This window comes from Hydractinia symbiolongicarpus, chromosome 1 (assembly GCF_029227915.1).
Source record: "Hydractinia symbiolongicarpus strain clone_291-10 chromosome 1, HSymV2.1, whole genome shotgun sequence".
Lineage (NCBI taxonomy): Eukaryota > Metazoa > Cnidaria > Hydrozoa > Anthoathecata > Hydractiniidae > Hydractinia > Hydractinia symbiolongicarpus.
This window is the reverse complement of record NC_079875.1, coordinates 2,219,239-2,232,370: the sequence shown is the minus strand read 5'-3', so window position 1 is coordinate 2,232,370 and position 13,132 is coordinate 2,219,239. Positions and strand designations below refer to the sequence as shown.

General features: G+C 34.4%; 2 protein-coding genes across 2 annotated transcripts; both read left to right on the top strand.

The window, feature by feature from the left end:
• The first annotated feature begins 4,307 nt into the window (after positions 1 to 4,307).
• LOC130630419 (uncharacterized) lies at positions 4,308 to 8,810 on the top strand. The gene is made up of 3 exons (XM_057443909.1): positions 4,308 to 8,475; positions 8,575 to 8,640; positions 8,729 to 8,810. Exon 1 carries the CDS (start codon positions 5,619 to 5,621, stop codon positions 7,605 to 7,607), a length of 1,989 nt encoding a protein of 662 aa, XP_057299892.1. The 5' UTR covers positions 4,308 to 5,618; the 3' UTR covers positions 7,608 to 8,475; positions 8,575 to 8,640; positions 8,729 to 8,810.
• Positions 8,811 to 8,976: 166 nt separating this feature from the next.
• Positions 8,977 to 10,720, top strand: LOC130630428 (uncharacterized). The gene is made up of 7 exons (XM_057443920.1): positions 8,977 to 9,117; positions 9,219 to 9,284; positions 9,408 to 9,451; positions 9,548 to 9,741; positions 10,012 to 10,076; positions 10,168 to 10,262; positions 10,558 to 10,720. Exons 4-7 carry the CDS (start codon positions 9,583 to 9,585, stop codon positions 10,677 to 10,679), a joined length of 441 nt encoding a protein of 146 aa, XP_057299903.1. The 5' UTR covers positions 8,977 to 9,117; positions 9,219 to 9,284; positions 9,408 to 9,451; positions 9,548 to 9,582; the 3' UTR covers positions 10,680 to 10,720.
• The last annotated feature ends 2,412 nt before the right edge of the window (positions 10,721 to 13,132 follow it).

Sequence of the window (13,132 nt, the reverse complement as noted above, 5' to 3'; positions counted from 1 at the left end):
CCGGGATTTAGGGAAATCGTGGTATTTCGTTTGCCGGCGATTAAACCTCTTTCATCAAGCGTCTCATTAAAAATAAAAACATTTTTGGAAACTACAAGTCTCATTCGTTCTAGTGGTGCAGAAATAATTTCAAAAATCGTTCGGGAAATCAGTTTACTTCCTTGTTACTTTCTTTATATACATTCAACTATACGGGCCAAGCCCGGGATTTACGGGAAATCGCAGGTTTTCGTTAGCCGGCGATTAAACTCCTTTTATTCAGCGTCTCATCAAAAATGAAAGCATTTTTGAAAACTACAAGTCTCATGCGTTTTAGTGGTGAAAAGATAATTTAAAAAATCGTTTTGGAAATGAGTTTACTCACAGGGTACTTTCTTTGTATACTTTTGACTATACGGGCCGAGTCCGGGATTTACGGGAAATCGCGGGTTTTCGTTTGCCGGCGATTAAACTTCTTTTATTCAGCGTCTCATCAAAAATGAAAACACTTTTGAAAACTACAAGTCTCACGCGTTTTAGTGGTGAAAAAACAATTTCAAAAATCGTTCTGGAAATGAGTTTACTCACAGGGTACTTTCTTTGTAAACATTCGACTATACGGGACAAGCCCGGGATTTACGGGAAATCGCAGGTTTTCGTTTGCCGGCGATTAAACTCCTTTTATTCAGCGTCTCATCAAAAATGAAAGCATTTTTGAAAACTACCAGTCTCATGCGTTTTAGTGGTGAAAAGATAATTTAAAAAATCGTTTTGGAAATGAGTTTACTCACAGGGTACTTTCTTTGTATACATTCGACCATACGGGCCAAGCCCGGAATTTACGGGAAATCGCGGGTTTTCGTTTGCCGGCGATTAAACCACTTTCACTAAGCGTCTCATCAAAAATAAAAACATTTCTGAAAACTACAAGTCTCATGCGTTTTAGTGGTGAAATAATAATTTAAAAAATCGTTCGGGAAATGAGTTTACTCCCTGGGTACTTTCTTTGTACACTTTTGACTATACGGGCCGAGTCCTGGATTTACGGGAAATCGCGGGTTTTCGTTTGCCGGCGATTAAACTTCTTTTATTCAACGTCTCATCAAAAATGAAAACACTTTTGAAAACTACAAGTCTCACGCGTTTTAGTGGTGAAAAAACAATTTAAAAAATCGTTCTGGAAATGAGTTTACTCACAGGGTACTTTCTTTGTAAACATTCGACTATACGGGACAAGCCCGGGATTTAGGGAAATCGTGGTATTTCGTTTGCCGGCGATTAAACCTCTTTCATCAAGCGTCTCATTAAAAATAAAAACATTTTTGGAAACTACAAGTCTCATTCGTTCTAGTGGTGCAGAAATAATTTCAAAAATCGTTCGGGAAATCAGTTTACTCCCTTGTTACTTTCTTTATATACATTCAACTATACGGGCCAAGCCCGGGATTTACGGGAAATCGTGGGTTTTCGTTTGCCGGCGATTAAACCACTTTCACTAAGCGTCTCATCAAAAATGAAAACATTTCTGAAAACTACAAGTCTCATGCGTTTTAGTGGTAAGATAATAATTTAAAAAATCGTTCGGGAAAAGAGTTTACTCACAGGGTACTTTCTTTGTATACATTCGACTATACGGGCCAAGCCCGGGATTTACAAGAAATCGCGGGTTTTCGTTTGCCGGCTATTAAACCACATTCATTTAGCGTCTCATCAAAAATGAAAACATTTCTGAAAACTACAAGTCTCATGGGCTTTAGTGGTGAAATAATAATTTAAATAATCGTTTGGGAAATGAGTTTACTCCCTGGGTACTTTCTTTGTATACTTTTGACTATACGGGCCGAGTCCGGAATTTGCGGGAAATCGCAGGTTTTTGTTTGCCAGCTATTAAACCACATTCATTAAGCGTCTCATCAAAAATGAAAACATTTCTGAAAACTACAAGTCTCATTGGCTTTAGTGGTGAAATAATAGTTTAAAAAATCGTTCGGGAAATGAGTTTACTCCCTGGGTACTTTCTTTGTAAACATTCGACTATACGGGACAAGCCCGGGATTTACGGGAAATCGCAGGTTTTCGTTAGCCGGCGATTAAACTCCTTTTATTCAGCGTCTCATCAAAAATGAAAGCATTTTTGAAAACTACAAGTCTCATGCGTTTTAGTGGTGAAAAGATAATTTAAAAAATCGTTTTGGAAATGAGTTTACTCACAGGGTACTTTCTTTGTATACTTTTGACTATACGGGCCGAGTCCGGGATTTACGGGAAATCGCGGGTTTTCGTTTGCCGGCGATTAAACTTCTTTTATTCAGCGTCTCATCAAAAATGAAAACACTTTTGAAAACTACAGGTCTCACGCGTTTTAGTGGTGAAAAAACAATTTCAAAAATCGTTCTGGAAATGAGTTTACTCACAGGGTACTTTCTTTGTAAACATTCGACTATACGGGACAAGCCCGGGATTTACGGGAAATCGCAGGTTTTCGTTTGCCGGCGATTAAACTCCTTTTATTCAGCGTCTCATCAAAAATGAAAGCATTTTTGAAAACTACAAGTCTCATGCGTTTTAGTGGTGAAAAGATAATTTAAAAAATCGTTTTGGAAATGAGTTTACTCACAGGGTACTTTCTTTGTATACATTCGACCATACGGGCCAAGTCCTGAATTTACGGGAAATCGCGGGTTTTCGTTTGCCGGCGATTAAACCACTTTCACTAAGCGTCTCATCAAAAATAAAAACATTTCTGAAAACTACAAGTCTCATGCGTTTTAGTGGTGAAATAATAATTTAAAAAATCGTTCGGGAAATGAGTTTACTCCCTGGGTACTTTCTTTGTACACTTTTGACTATACGGGCCGAGTCCTGGATTTACGGGAAATCGCGGGTTTTCTTTTGCCGGCGATTAAACTTCTTTTATTCAACGTCTCCTCAAAAATGAAAACACTTTTGAAAACTACAAGTCTCACGCGTTTTAGTGGTGAAAAAACAATTTAAAAAATCGTTCTGGAAATGAGTTTACTCACAGGGTACTTTCTTTGTAAACATTCGACTATACGGGACAAGCCCGGGATTTAGGGAAATCGTGGTATTTCGTTTGCCGGCGATTAAACCTCTTTCATCAAGCGTCTCATTAAAAATAAAAACATTTTTGGAAACTACAAGTCTCATTCGTTCTAGTGGTGCAGAAATAATTTCAAAAATCGTTCGGGAAATCAGTTTACTCCCTGGTTACTTTCTTTATATACATTCAACTATACGGGCCAAGCCCGGGATTTACGGGAAATCGTGGGTTTTCGTTTGCCGGCGATTAAACCACTTTCACTAAGCGTCTCATCAAAAATGAAAACATTTCTGAAAACTACAAGTCTCATGCGTTTTAGTGGTGAAAAAATAATTTAAAAAATCGTTCGAGAAATGAGTTTACTCCCTGGGTGCTTTCTTTGTATACTTTTGACTATACGGGTCGAGTGCGGGATTTACGGGAAATCGCGGGTTTTCGTTTGCCGGCGATTAAACTCCTTTTATTCAGCGTCTCATCAAAAATGAAAACATTTTTGAAAACTACAAGTCTCATGCGTTTTAGTGGTAAAAGATAATTTAAAAAATCGTTCTGGAAATGAGTTTACTCACAGGGTACTTTCTTTGTATACATACGACTATACGGGCCAAGCCCGGGATTTACGGGAAATCGCGGGTTTTCGTTTGCCGGCGATTAAACCACTTTCACTAAGCGTCTCATCAAAAATGAAAACATTTCTGAAAACTACAAGTCTCATGCGTTTTAGTGGTGAAAAAATAATTTAAAAAATCGTTCGGGAAATGAGTTTACTCCCTGGGTACTTTCTTTGTATACTTTTGACTATACGGGCTGAGTCCGGGATTTACGGGAAATCGCGGGTTTTCGTTTGCCGGCGATTAAACTTCTTTTATTCAGCGTCTCATCAAAAATGAAAACACTTTTGAAAACTACAAGTCTCACGCGTTTTAGTGGTGAAAAAACAATTTCAAAAATCGTTCTGGAAATGAGTTTACTCACAGGGTACTTTCTTTGTAAACATTCGACTATACGGGACAAGCCCGGGATTTACGGGAAATCGCAGGTTTTCGTTTGCCGGCGATTAAACTCCTTTTATTCAGCGTCTCATCAAAAATGAAAACATTTCTGAAAACTACAAGTCTCATTGGCTTTAGTGGTGAAATAATAGTTTCAAAAATCGTTCGGGAAATGAGTTTACGCCCTGGGTACTTTCTTTGTATACTTTTGACTATACGGGCCGAGTCCGGACCCAGCCGGCACAAGACGTCTTTTAGACGTCTTAAGATGTCTTTTTTTAATCTTCTGTTAGAAAACGCTATTAAGATGTCTTTAATGCATCTTCTTAAGAACGTCTTTCAAAAGACATCTTTTATACGTCTTTTGAAAGTAAATAAATGCGAATCCTGTAGTATACGCATTTTAGATGTCTTTTAGAAGATCTTTAAAAGACGTCTTTTAAAAGACATCTAAAAGTTATCTAAAATATATCTTTTAAAAGACGTCTTTCTCTTTTTGCTATAATGCATCTAAAACGCGTCTTTTAAAAGACGTCTTTTCCTACTTCTAAAAGTGGTCTAAAATGCGTCTTTTAAAAGACGTTCGATTTTTTATATGGAAAATTCGATTTAAAATAACGGGGGTGTTCGCAAACTTAGTTAGCATGTTTATTTTGTAGGAAATCAATTTTTCACGAAATTGAAAGTGGTAATTGTCACTTTTAATTATTTTTAAATACTAATGTATTTTGGCGACCCTTCATAATACGTTTTTATTTCATTACGTCGTAATTTTGTTTTCCTGCACCCCCTGACGGATATTCTTTGACACTTGACCATTGGAACACTCAATAAAAATTGGCGGTAGTTTCATGAAAGCATCTGCGGGATACCGGTCGTTTAAAAAGTAAGTATTTTTGTTTTGTGATTCTCGGAATAGAGTACAGCGGTTTTTAGTACTAAGTCTAAAGGTCAAATTCGTGTTCGGTTTCCCTGGACACAAAAAGTCGGTCCCGGCCATCTTTTACAGAAAGATGGCGATATGTAAACAAGCAAACCCAGCTAGCCAGCCAGTAGTCAAAAAAAAGGACAAAGACTGGAAAGAAAATATTAAAGAAATCAAATTTGTTTTCTGGTTTTGGTGTTTAATGAAGGAACCGTTATTTTTATTCTATATGCTTTTATTTTTAGACAAAAACTATTTCTTTTAACCTTGAAAGAAATTGAGAAAATGTATATATTTTGTTTTTGTTATACACTGCTGAAGCTAGCTAATTAGTTATTAGGTAGCACCTAGCTATATAGGACGCTAGCTAACTTCAAGCTAAATGGAAAATACTGTCTAATTTTATCTTTATCTAACTCTAATCCTAACCCTGTCTTATTGCTCTTCGGTACAAACTGTCAATGGAAGCTCTGCCCTCCGCCTTTCTTCCTTTACCAGTCAATCAACAAAGTCAATTTTTCATATTTACCATTCATGACACTGTCCAGGTGTTTCAGAGTGATTTTAATCTGCAGAAAGTTCAGTTATGCCATGTTTACATAATATCAACATACATAAAGAGACCACATAACTAAAAACTAATTATATTTTGGTGTCATTAATGAAAACATGTTTTGGTAAAATAAAATTTATATATATATACATTTTGTTTTTTAAATTTGAAACAAACCTTCAACTAAATTTTCAGATACTGTCACTTTGGGCAATGAATGATTCCCGTCTCCGCAAAGAAAGGAGATTGGTTAATCAAAAAGTTGACGAGATTTTAAACGGTGAAGATAGTGATCAACATGACCTGTTAAGCAATCCTTCTGACAATGAAAATGATAGATGTATCAGTTGTGATGACGAGCCTTTAGATTCCTCATTCTCATCAAATGAAAATGAAATTCTGTATAACAGTCTGGATACAGTGACCAATCCAGAATCATTAATTTTATCTGACATTTCACGATGGGCAGCTAAAAGTGGATGTTCCAGAGAGTGTTTAAATCAACTTTTGTTGATATTACGTAAACATGGCATGACTGAACTTCCTGCAGATAGTAGAACTCTACTTGAAACACCACGTCATGTCGAAACTGCTCATAAATGTGGTGGAATTTATTCTTATGTTGGTATTGTTAAACAAGTGAAAAAGATGTTAAAACTTCACCACTGTCTTATGAATGAAAACAATCTTTTTTTGACAGTAAACATAGATGGCCTTCCTTTGTCAAAGTCATCTCAATCACAGTTATGGCCGATCCTTGGTTCGTTGAACAACTCTGACAGTGTTTTTGTTATTGCTCTCTATCATGGCACCTCAAAGCCCAATTCTACAAATGAATTTTTGGAAGATTTTTTAAACGAAGTAAATTTTCTTCAGATAAATGGCCTGGAAGTTGAGGAAAAAACATTTCAATTTTTTTTAAAAGCATTTGTATGTGATGCACCGGCAAGAGCTTTCTTGAAGTGTGTAGTCAGTCATACTGGGTATTATTCATGTGAGAGGTGTAATATAAAAGGCCAGTATATTGACAACCGAGTAGTATTTCTTCATGATGGTTCAGAAATAGCAAGGAACGATCAACATTTTAAACAATTTTTATACCATCCACACCAGAAATGTATCAGTCCATTAGTCTCTCAGCTTAATTTTGATTGTGTGTCAAAGTTTACATTGGACTATATGCACCTTGTGTTGTTAGGAGTGATGAAGCGTATGTTGCAGTTCTTAACTAAAGGGCCACTTCAAATCAGGTTATCATCTAATCACATCTCACAAATTTCTTCTCGCTTGAATAATATTTCTGGTTCTATGCCAACAGAATTTAATCGTCAACCAAGGCCCTTACGTGATCTTCCATACTGGAAAGCAACTGAATTCAGGCAGTTTTTGCTATATCTTGGTCCAGTTGTTTTGAAATGGATTGTTTCTCATAATGTGTATGAACACTTCCTTGGTCTTCATATTTCAATGAGCATCCTTCTAAATGATTCTAGTCAATCTCGTTATCGACTTTTGGGTTATTGTCGAGAATTATTACTCTGGTTTGTCATTAAATCAAAAGATGTTTATGGAAGAAAATTTATCTCTTACAATGTCCACTCATTGATCCACTTATGTGACGATGCTGAAAATTTTCAAAGTTCCTTAAACCACCTATCAGCTTTCAAATTTGAAAATTATATGCAGGTGTTGAAAAAAAATGTTAGAAGTAATAATAACCCGGTTGCCCAAGTTATCAAACGAGAAAGTGAATTGTCTTCTTTGGTTGAAAAGTCTAAACCCACCCCATTCATCTCTGCTGATCACCTGAAAGATTCTTGTTTTTTACTTGAATCAGGAAAGTTTTGTGTTGTTAATGAAGCTCAAAAACATTCTAACCAAATAATTGGGACAGTTTTAAAACCTTGCAGCCTTGGAAGTATTTACAAATCACCAGCAGAATCATCTTTGTTAAATATCTTTTTTGTTGAAAAGATTACTGGTAAACGAAAAGAATTTCCAAAAAACATGTTGAAAAGAAAAGTTGTTTGTTTACCACACCGAAATGGTTTTGCTCTTTTTCCTTTTCTACACGAATTTGAAAAAACAAAGTATTAGAACTTACTTGTTATTCATGTTTGGCTTTACATTGCTTAATATGAAAAAGTGCATAAAGCATATAACTGTATATATATATATACTATATTTATATGTTTTTACATTTTTACAAATTAATAAGTTTCTCTTTTGTGATTATTTGTTGAGCAAATTGTGTTTTCTTTCCGATTGAGCAACTTTTAGGAACGAAATTCTAGTTTGAGTGAAAAGCCATTATATACTTTAGGTACTTACACAAAAATTAGTGTATTTTGTTGTAACTCAAGTTGACCTCTACTATTTGGGATCCATTTTACATAATTTTTCAGTTGATATAGTTGAAAAGGTTACATCTTGTTACATATTGTGTGTACAATATATTATAATTACAAATAAAAATAAACGGTGTCGTCCTTCTTTCTTTAAATTACACGCTATTTTGTGTGCCCGTTGCACAACACTTTTCTGGCGGACAGACAAAATACGGCTATTATTATAGAGATAATAATAATAGAGTTAGTAACAATCAAGACTCAGCTAGTATAAATTTAATCAATGAATTGATTTCTCAATTTCTTTCAAGGAGCAATCATTTTGTTTAATGATGCATTAAACTCTTAAAAAGAAAGACTTTTGCATTACCTTTTTTTAATTTTTTTGCTTATTCTTTATTATTTTTTCATAGATTTGGTAGCAATGAGTCATCAATGTGTTGAGTTTATTGATCGAGGCAGGACACAGATGTTGACTATCCCAAACGAGTGGATCAGTGGAGACAAGTTTTTTTGGCCCAATAAAAGTGTATATGAAGCAGGCAAACTCTTCAAAGCCAAAACACTCCCAAAAGATGATTGGCAAAGATATAAGATTACCAGGATCTTAAAAAACGGTATTTATAAATTAAATTTTCAAGATGTTGTGATATCCTTAACAAAATAAGACAAATAATTTTCAAGTTTATAAATATATATATTGTTTTCGTTTTTAGGTAATGAAAGTGAATGTAATGCTGTGTCAAGCAGTATATCTGATAACGATGAATCAGAAAGTCCAGGTGTGTAAATCTTGTTTTTCCAAAGCCAATTTTATATCCATGCTTTTTAAACATGGTGTAATGTTTACTTCTAAAATTTTACTTGTAGTTTATAATGATTTGCTTCCCCAAACCTCGGAGTTAGCATTGCCAATTATTCCATCATTTTCTCCTCCAAAGAAAAAACAGCAGGAAGTATTGTCAAGAAATAAATATTAAAGTATGTATGAAAAAACAAGCGCTAAACCGAAAGAGTTTCTATATATATATATATATATATATGGATGAATTCTTAAGATAATAAAAAGTTTTTCTATAGCAATTGAACAATCTAAAAGGCTAGTATTTTTTTATACATACTGTATATTGAGACATATTTTACATGTCTTAGTGATTATAAAGAATTAACTTATTCTTCAGCCTTGCTAACGATGTGTCATTCGAAGTTCCTGACACACAGAATCTGAGTTTTTTGAACTTGTGCAATGTGGATAACAGGTAAATAAGATTATTTATTATATTGTGATTGTTTAACACCCTGTCTATAAAAAACTTGTTAAGGATTCAATTTCATTGGCATTATTGTTTACTTTTAATAGTTCGGCTTTCAATAATCTGTCATCAATATTGACACATCAGCCTTGCTTTGAAGAAAGTGGAAACACGTACGTTTTTGATTTAATTATTTTATTCGTTGTGTGATAATATGTTTGTAATGTGAAAATGTATGTGTAATGTTTTATTGAGTTTTTGGGTCATTCTGAAGATTAGTTTCCGAATTTTTATAGCTCTCAAAGTTCATCAAAAAAACCATCATTAGACTCGTTACAAGGTATAACTTTTCTTTGTAATCTTTGTAAACGTCCAATACTATGTTTTTAATTTTCCTTTGTTTAAATGGGTTTGTTACATTTTATATACAATTTAGAAACATGCAATCAGATTCTGGAGAATCAAAAGAAAATGTGCAGGTACCTTGTTCGCCTGGAAAGGCGAATAGATGGTATGGAAGGGCAAAACCAGGTACCAGTTGACAAAAGGCCTCTGGTTCAAATTGACAACAGGGAAGAACTTGAGCTTTGTGAGGAACGTTTGGGAAATCCTGAAGACTTCACGGCAATGGTGAGGTTTTTATTAGCCTGATATCCCATTTTAACATTGAATGATATTTTTATTATTTGATCATTATCATTTAATGTCGACATCATGACTCAAATCGGAAAGCAATGTAAAATTGTTCAGTTTTAACTTTATGACTTTAAAAATAAACATCTGTTTATCGATAAACGCATTGGTGGGAACCAGGCTTTAGTGATTTTATTTATATTCTTAATTTTGAAACTAGCATTATTGTAATACCTTTAATTTACACAATCTAGTTTATCTTTTTAGAAACAACAAATATCACAAATTGGCGGGGTGGACTACAGAGATGCTGTACGTCTCGCAATGAATAGGTAAAGGTATAATTTTTTCTCCTTAAGGAAATACACTCTCCTTAGTAGTTTATTTCTACTTACCTTTAATTTTAATTTTAATTTTCGTCAGGATCTTCACCACTACATTCATGGCGCAAGCCAATTTAAAAGGCAAGAAAGACAAAGTCCCGCTGGAAGGGAAATTAATTTATAGAATTATAGTAGGTACGTGTATTAGCTGATGTATTACGTTGTTACCCTTCTATGTATGGTGTGTTTTCTCTTAGTTTTTGGATAGAGAGAATGATTGAGAAAGGCACGGTTGATTCAAGTTATAATGTTTTAAGAATGTTCTACTGTGCTACAGTCATTTACAAAAATAATGAGTAAATCGTTTTGCTATTACATAGTATGCAAATGATCGCGTTAGGTTCATTGGTCTATTTCTCAAACATTTACTGACTACGTTTCTATAAAAATCTATTATTTATCTGGAAATAAGCTATTTCTTTCTCTCTAGAATCTGTCAACGAGCGTTTTAAAGATGCGAACGAACAAGAGATGAGACGCATAATTGGAACCAAACTTCGAAACGCTCCCAGTCAAAGGATCAGGGACATAAGGGGTACCTTAAATGTATAAATTTCCAAAAAACAAATAAAAAGCCCTTTCGACTTACCTCATTTATGAATGTCATTTATACATTTAATATATCTCTTTTTGTTTCTTCTGAACAGACTTCCTTATTATTTCCAATATTTATTTTGTTTATTTCGGCCTTGCAAGCGTTACGACGAATTTCAACTACTAGCAACTTTCACAAAATTTTTAAGGTGACTCTTTCATATGGCCTAAGCTCAATATGCTTAAGATTTTTTCGACTAGAGTTCCAATTTATGCTTTAAATAGCATGGATAAGTTCACAAGTAGAATTCGTATTACAGATTATTGTAATGATCACAATTTGTAAATATGAATATATAAATGAATTGTATAGTGTTGATTATTAATAATATTTTATTTATTTATTTCCGGTTATATTTAAATTATATTTATGTAATTATAAAATATATTTATTGTACGAGTTTGATATAAAAAGTTCAAAATATTTTTATCGCAAAATATTTGTCGTCTTTCATGTCGTTATTTCTGCAATTTATTAAAAATGTACGTTTTAAAACGTTAACGTAAACGTCTTAAATTTATTTTATCAAATGCCTACAAAAACAACAAAAACAAAGGAAGACGTCTTATAGATAGATAAAAGAAGTCTTTGTCAAGATGCATTTAAGAAGTTGCATTTAAGATGCATTTTAGTCGCTTCTACATCTGTAAAAGGTCTAAAAGGCGTCTTTAAAAAGACGCGTCGTAATAGTTTTTCTTAAAAACGTCTAAAAGAAGTCTTTGGGAAGATGCATTTAAAAAGTTGCATTTAAGATGCATTTTAGTCGCTCCTACATCTGTAAAAGGTCTAAAAGACGTATTTAAAAAGACGCGTCGTAAAAAAATTTCTTTAAAACGTCTAAAAGACGTCTTTGGAAAGACGTCTTTTAAAAGATGTCTAAAAGAGATCTTTTGGAATGCATCTTTGAAAAGACCTCTTTTAGACGCTTAAAAAGATGCATTATAGACGGACAAATCAGCGCTAAAAAAGACGTCTTTTAGAAATGCGGAAGATGTCTAAAAGACGTCTTTTAGACATCTTTGTGCCGGCTGGGGAATTTGCGGGAAATCGCAGGTTTTCGTTTGCCGGCTATTAAACTTCTTTTATTCAGCGTCTCATCAAAAATGAAAACACTTTTGAAAACTACAAGTCTCACGCGTTTTAGTGGTGAAAAAACAATTTCAAAAATCGTTCTGGAAATGAGTTTACTCACAGGGTACTTTCTTTGTAAACATTCGACTATACGGGACAAGCCCGGGATTTACGGGAAATCGCAGGTTTTCGTTTGCCGGCGATTAAACTCCTTTTATTCAGCGTCTCATCAAAAATGAAAGCATTTTTGAAAACTACAAGTCTCATGCGTTTTAGTGGTGAAAAGATAATTTAAAAAACCGTTTTGGAAATGAGTTTACTCACAGGGTACTTTCTTTGTATACATTCGACTATACGGGCCAAGCCCGGGATTTACAGGAAATCGCGGGTTTTCGTTTGCCGGCTATTAAACCACATTCATTAAGCGTCTCATCAAAAATGAAAACATTTCTGAAAACTACAAGTCTCATGGGCTTTAGTGGTGAAATAATAATTTAAAAAATCGTTTGGGAAATGAGTTTACTCCCTGGGTACTTTCTTTGTATACTTTTGACTATACGGGCCGAGTCCGGAATTTGCGGGAATTCGCAGGTTTTCGTTTGCCGGCTATTAAACCACATTCATTAAGCGTCTCATCAAAAATGAAAACATTTCTGAAAACTACAAGTCTCATTGGCTTTAGTGGTGAAATAATAGTTTCAAAAATCGTTCGGGAAATGAGTTTACTCCCTGGGTACTTTCTTTGTATACTTTTGACTATACGGGCCGAGTCCGGAATTTGCGGGAAATCGCAGGTTTTCGTTTGCCGGCTATTAAACCACATTCATTAAACGTCTCATCAAAAATGAAAACATTTCTGAAAACTACAAGTCTCATTGGATTTAGTGGTGAAATAATAGTTTAAAAAATCGTTCGGGAAATGAGTTTACTCCCTGGGTACTCTCTTTGTATACTTTTGACTATACGGGCCGAGTCCGGGATTTACGGGAAATCGCAGGTTTTTGTTTGCCGGCGATTAAACTCCTTTTATTCAGCGTCTCATCAAAAATGAAAACATTTTTGAAAACTACAAGACTCATGCGTTTTAGTGGTGAAAAGATAATTTAAAAAATCGTTTAGGAAATGAGTTTACTCACAGGGTACTTTCTTTGTATACTTTTGACTATACGGGCCGAGTCCGGGATTTACGGGAAATCGCGGGTTTTCGTTTGCCGGCGATTAAACTTCTTTTATTCAGCGTCTCATCAAAAATGAAAACATTTCTGAAAAGTACAAGTCTCATTGGCTTTAGTGGTGAAATAATAGTTTCAAAAATCGTTCGGGAAATGAGTTTACTCCC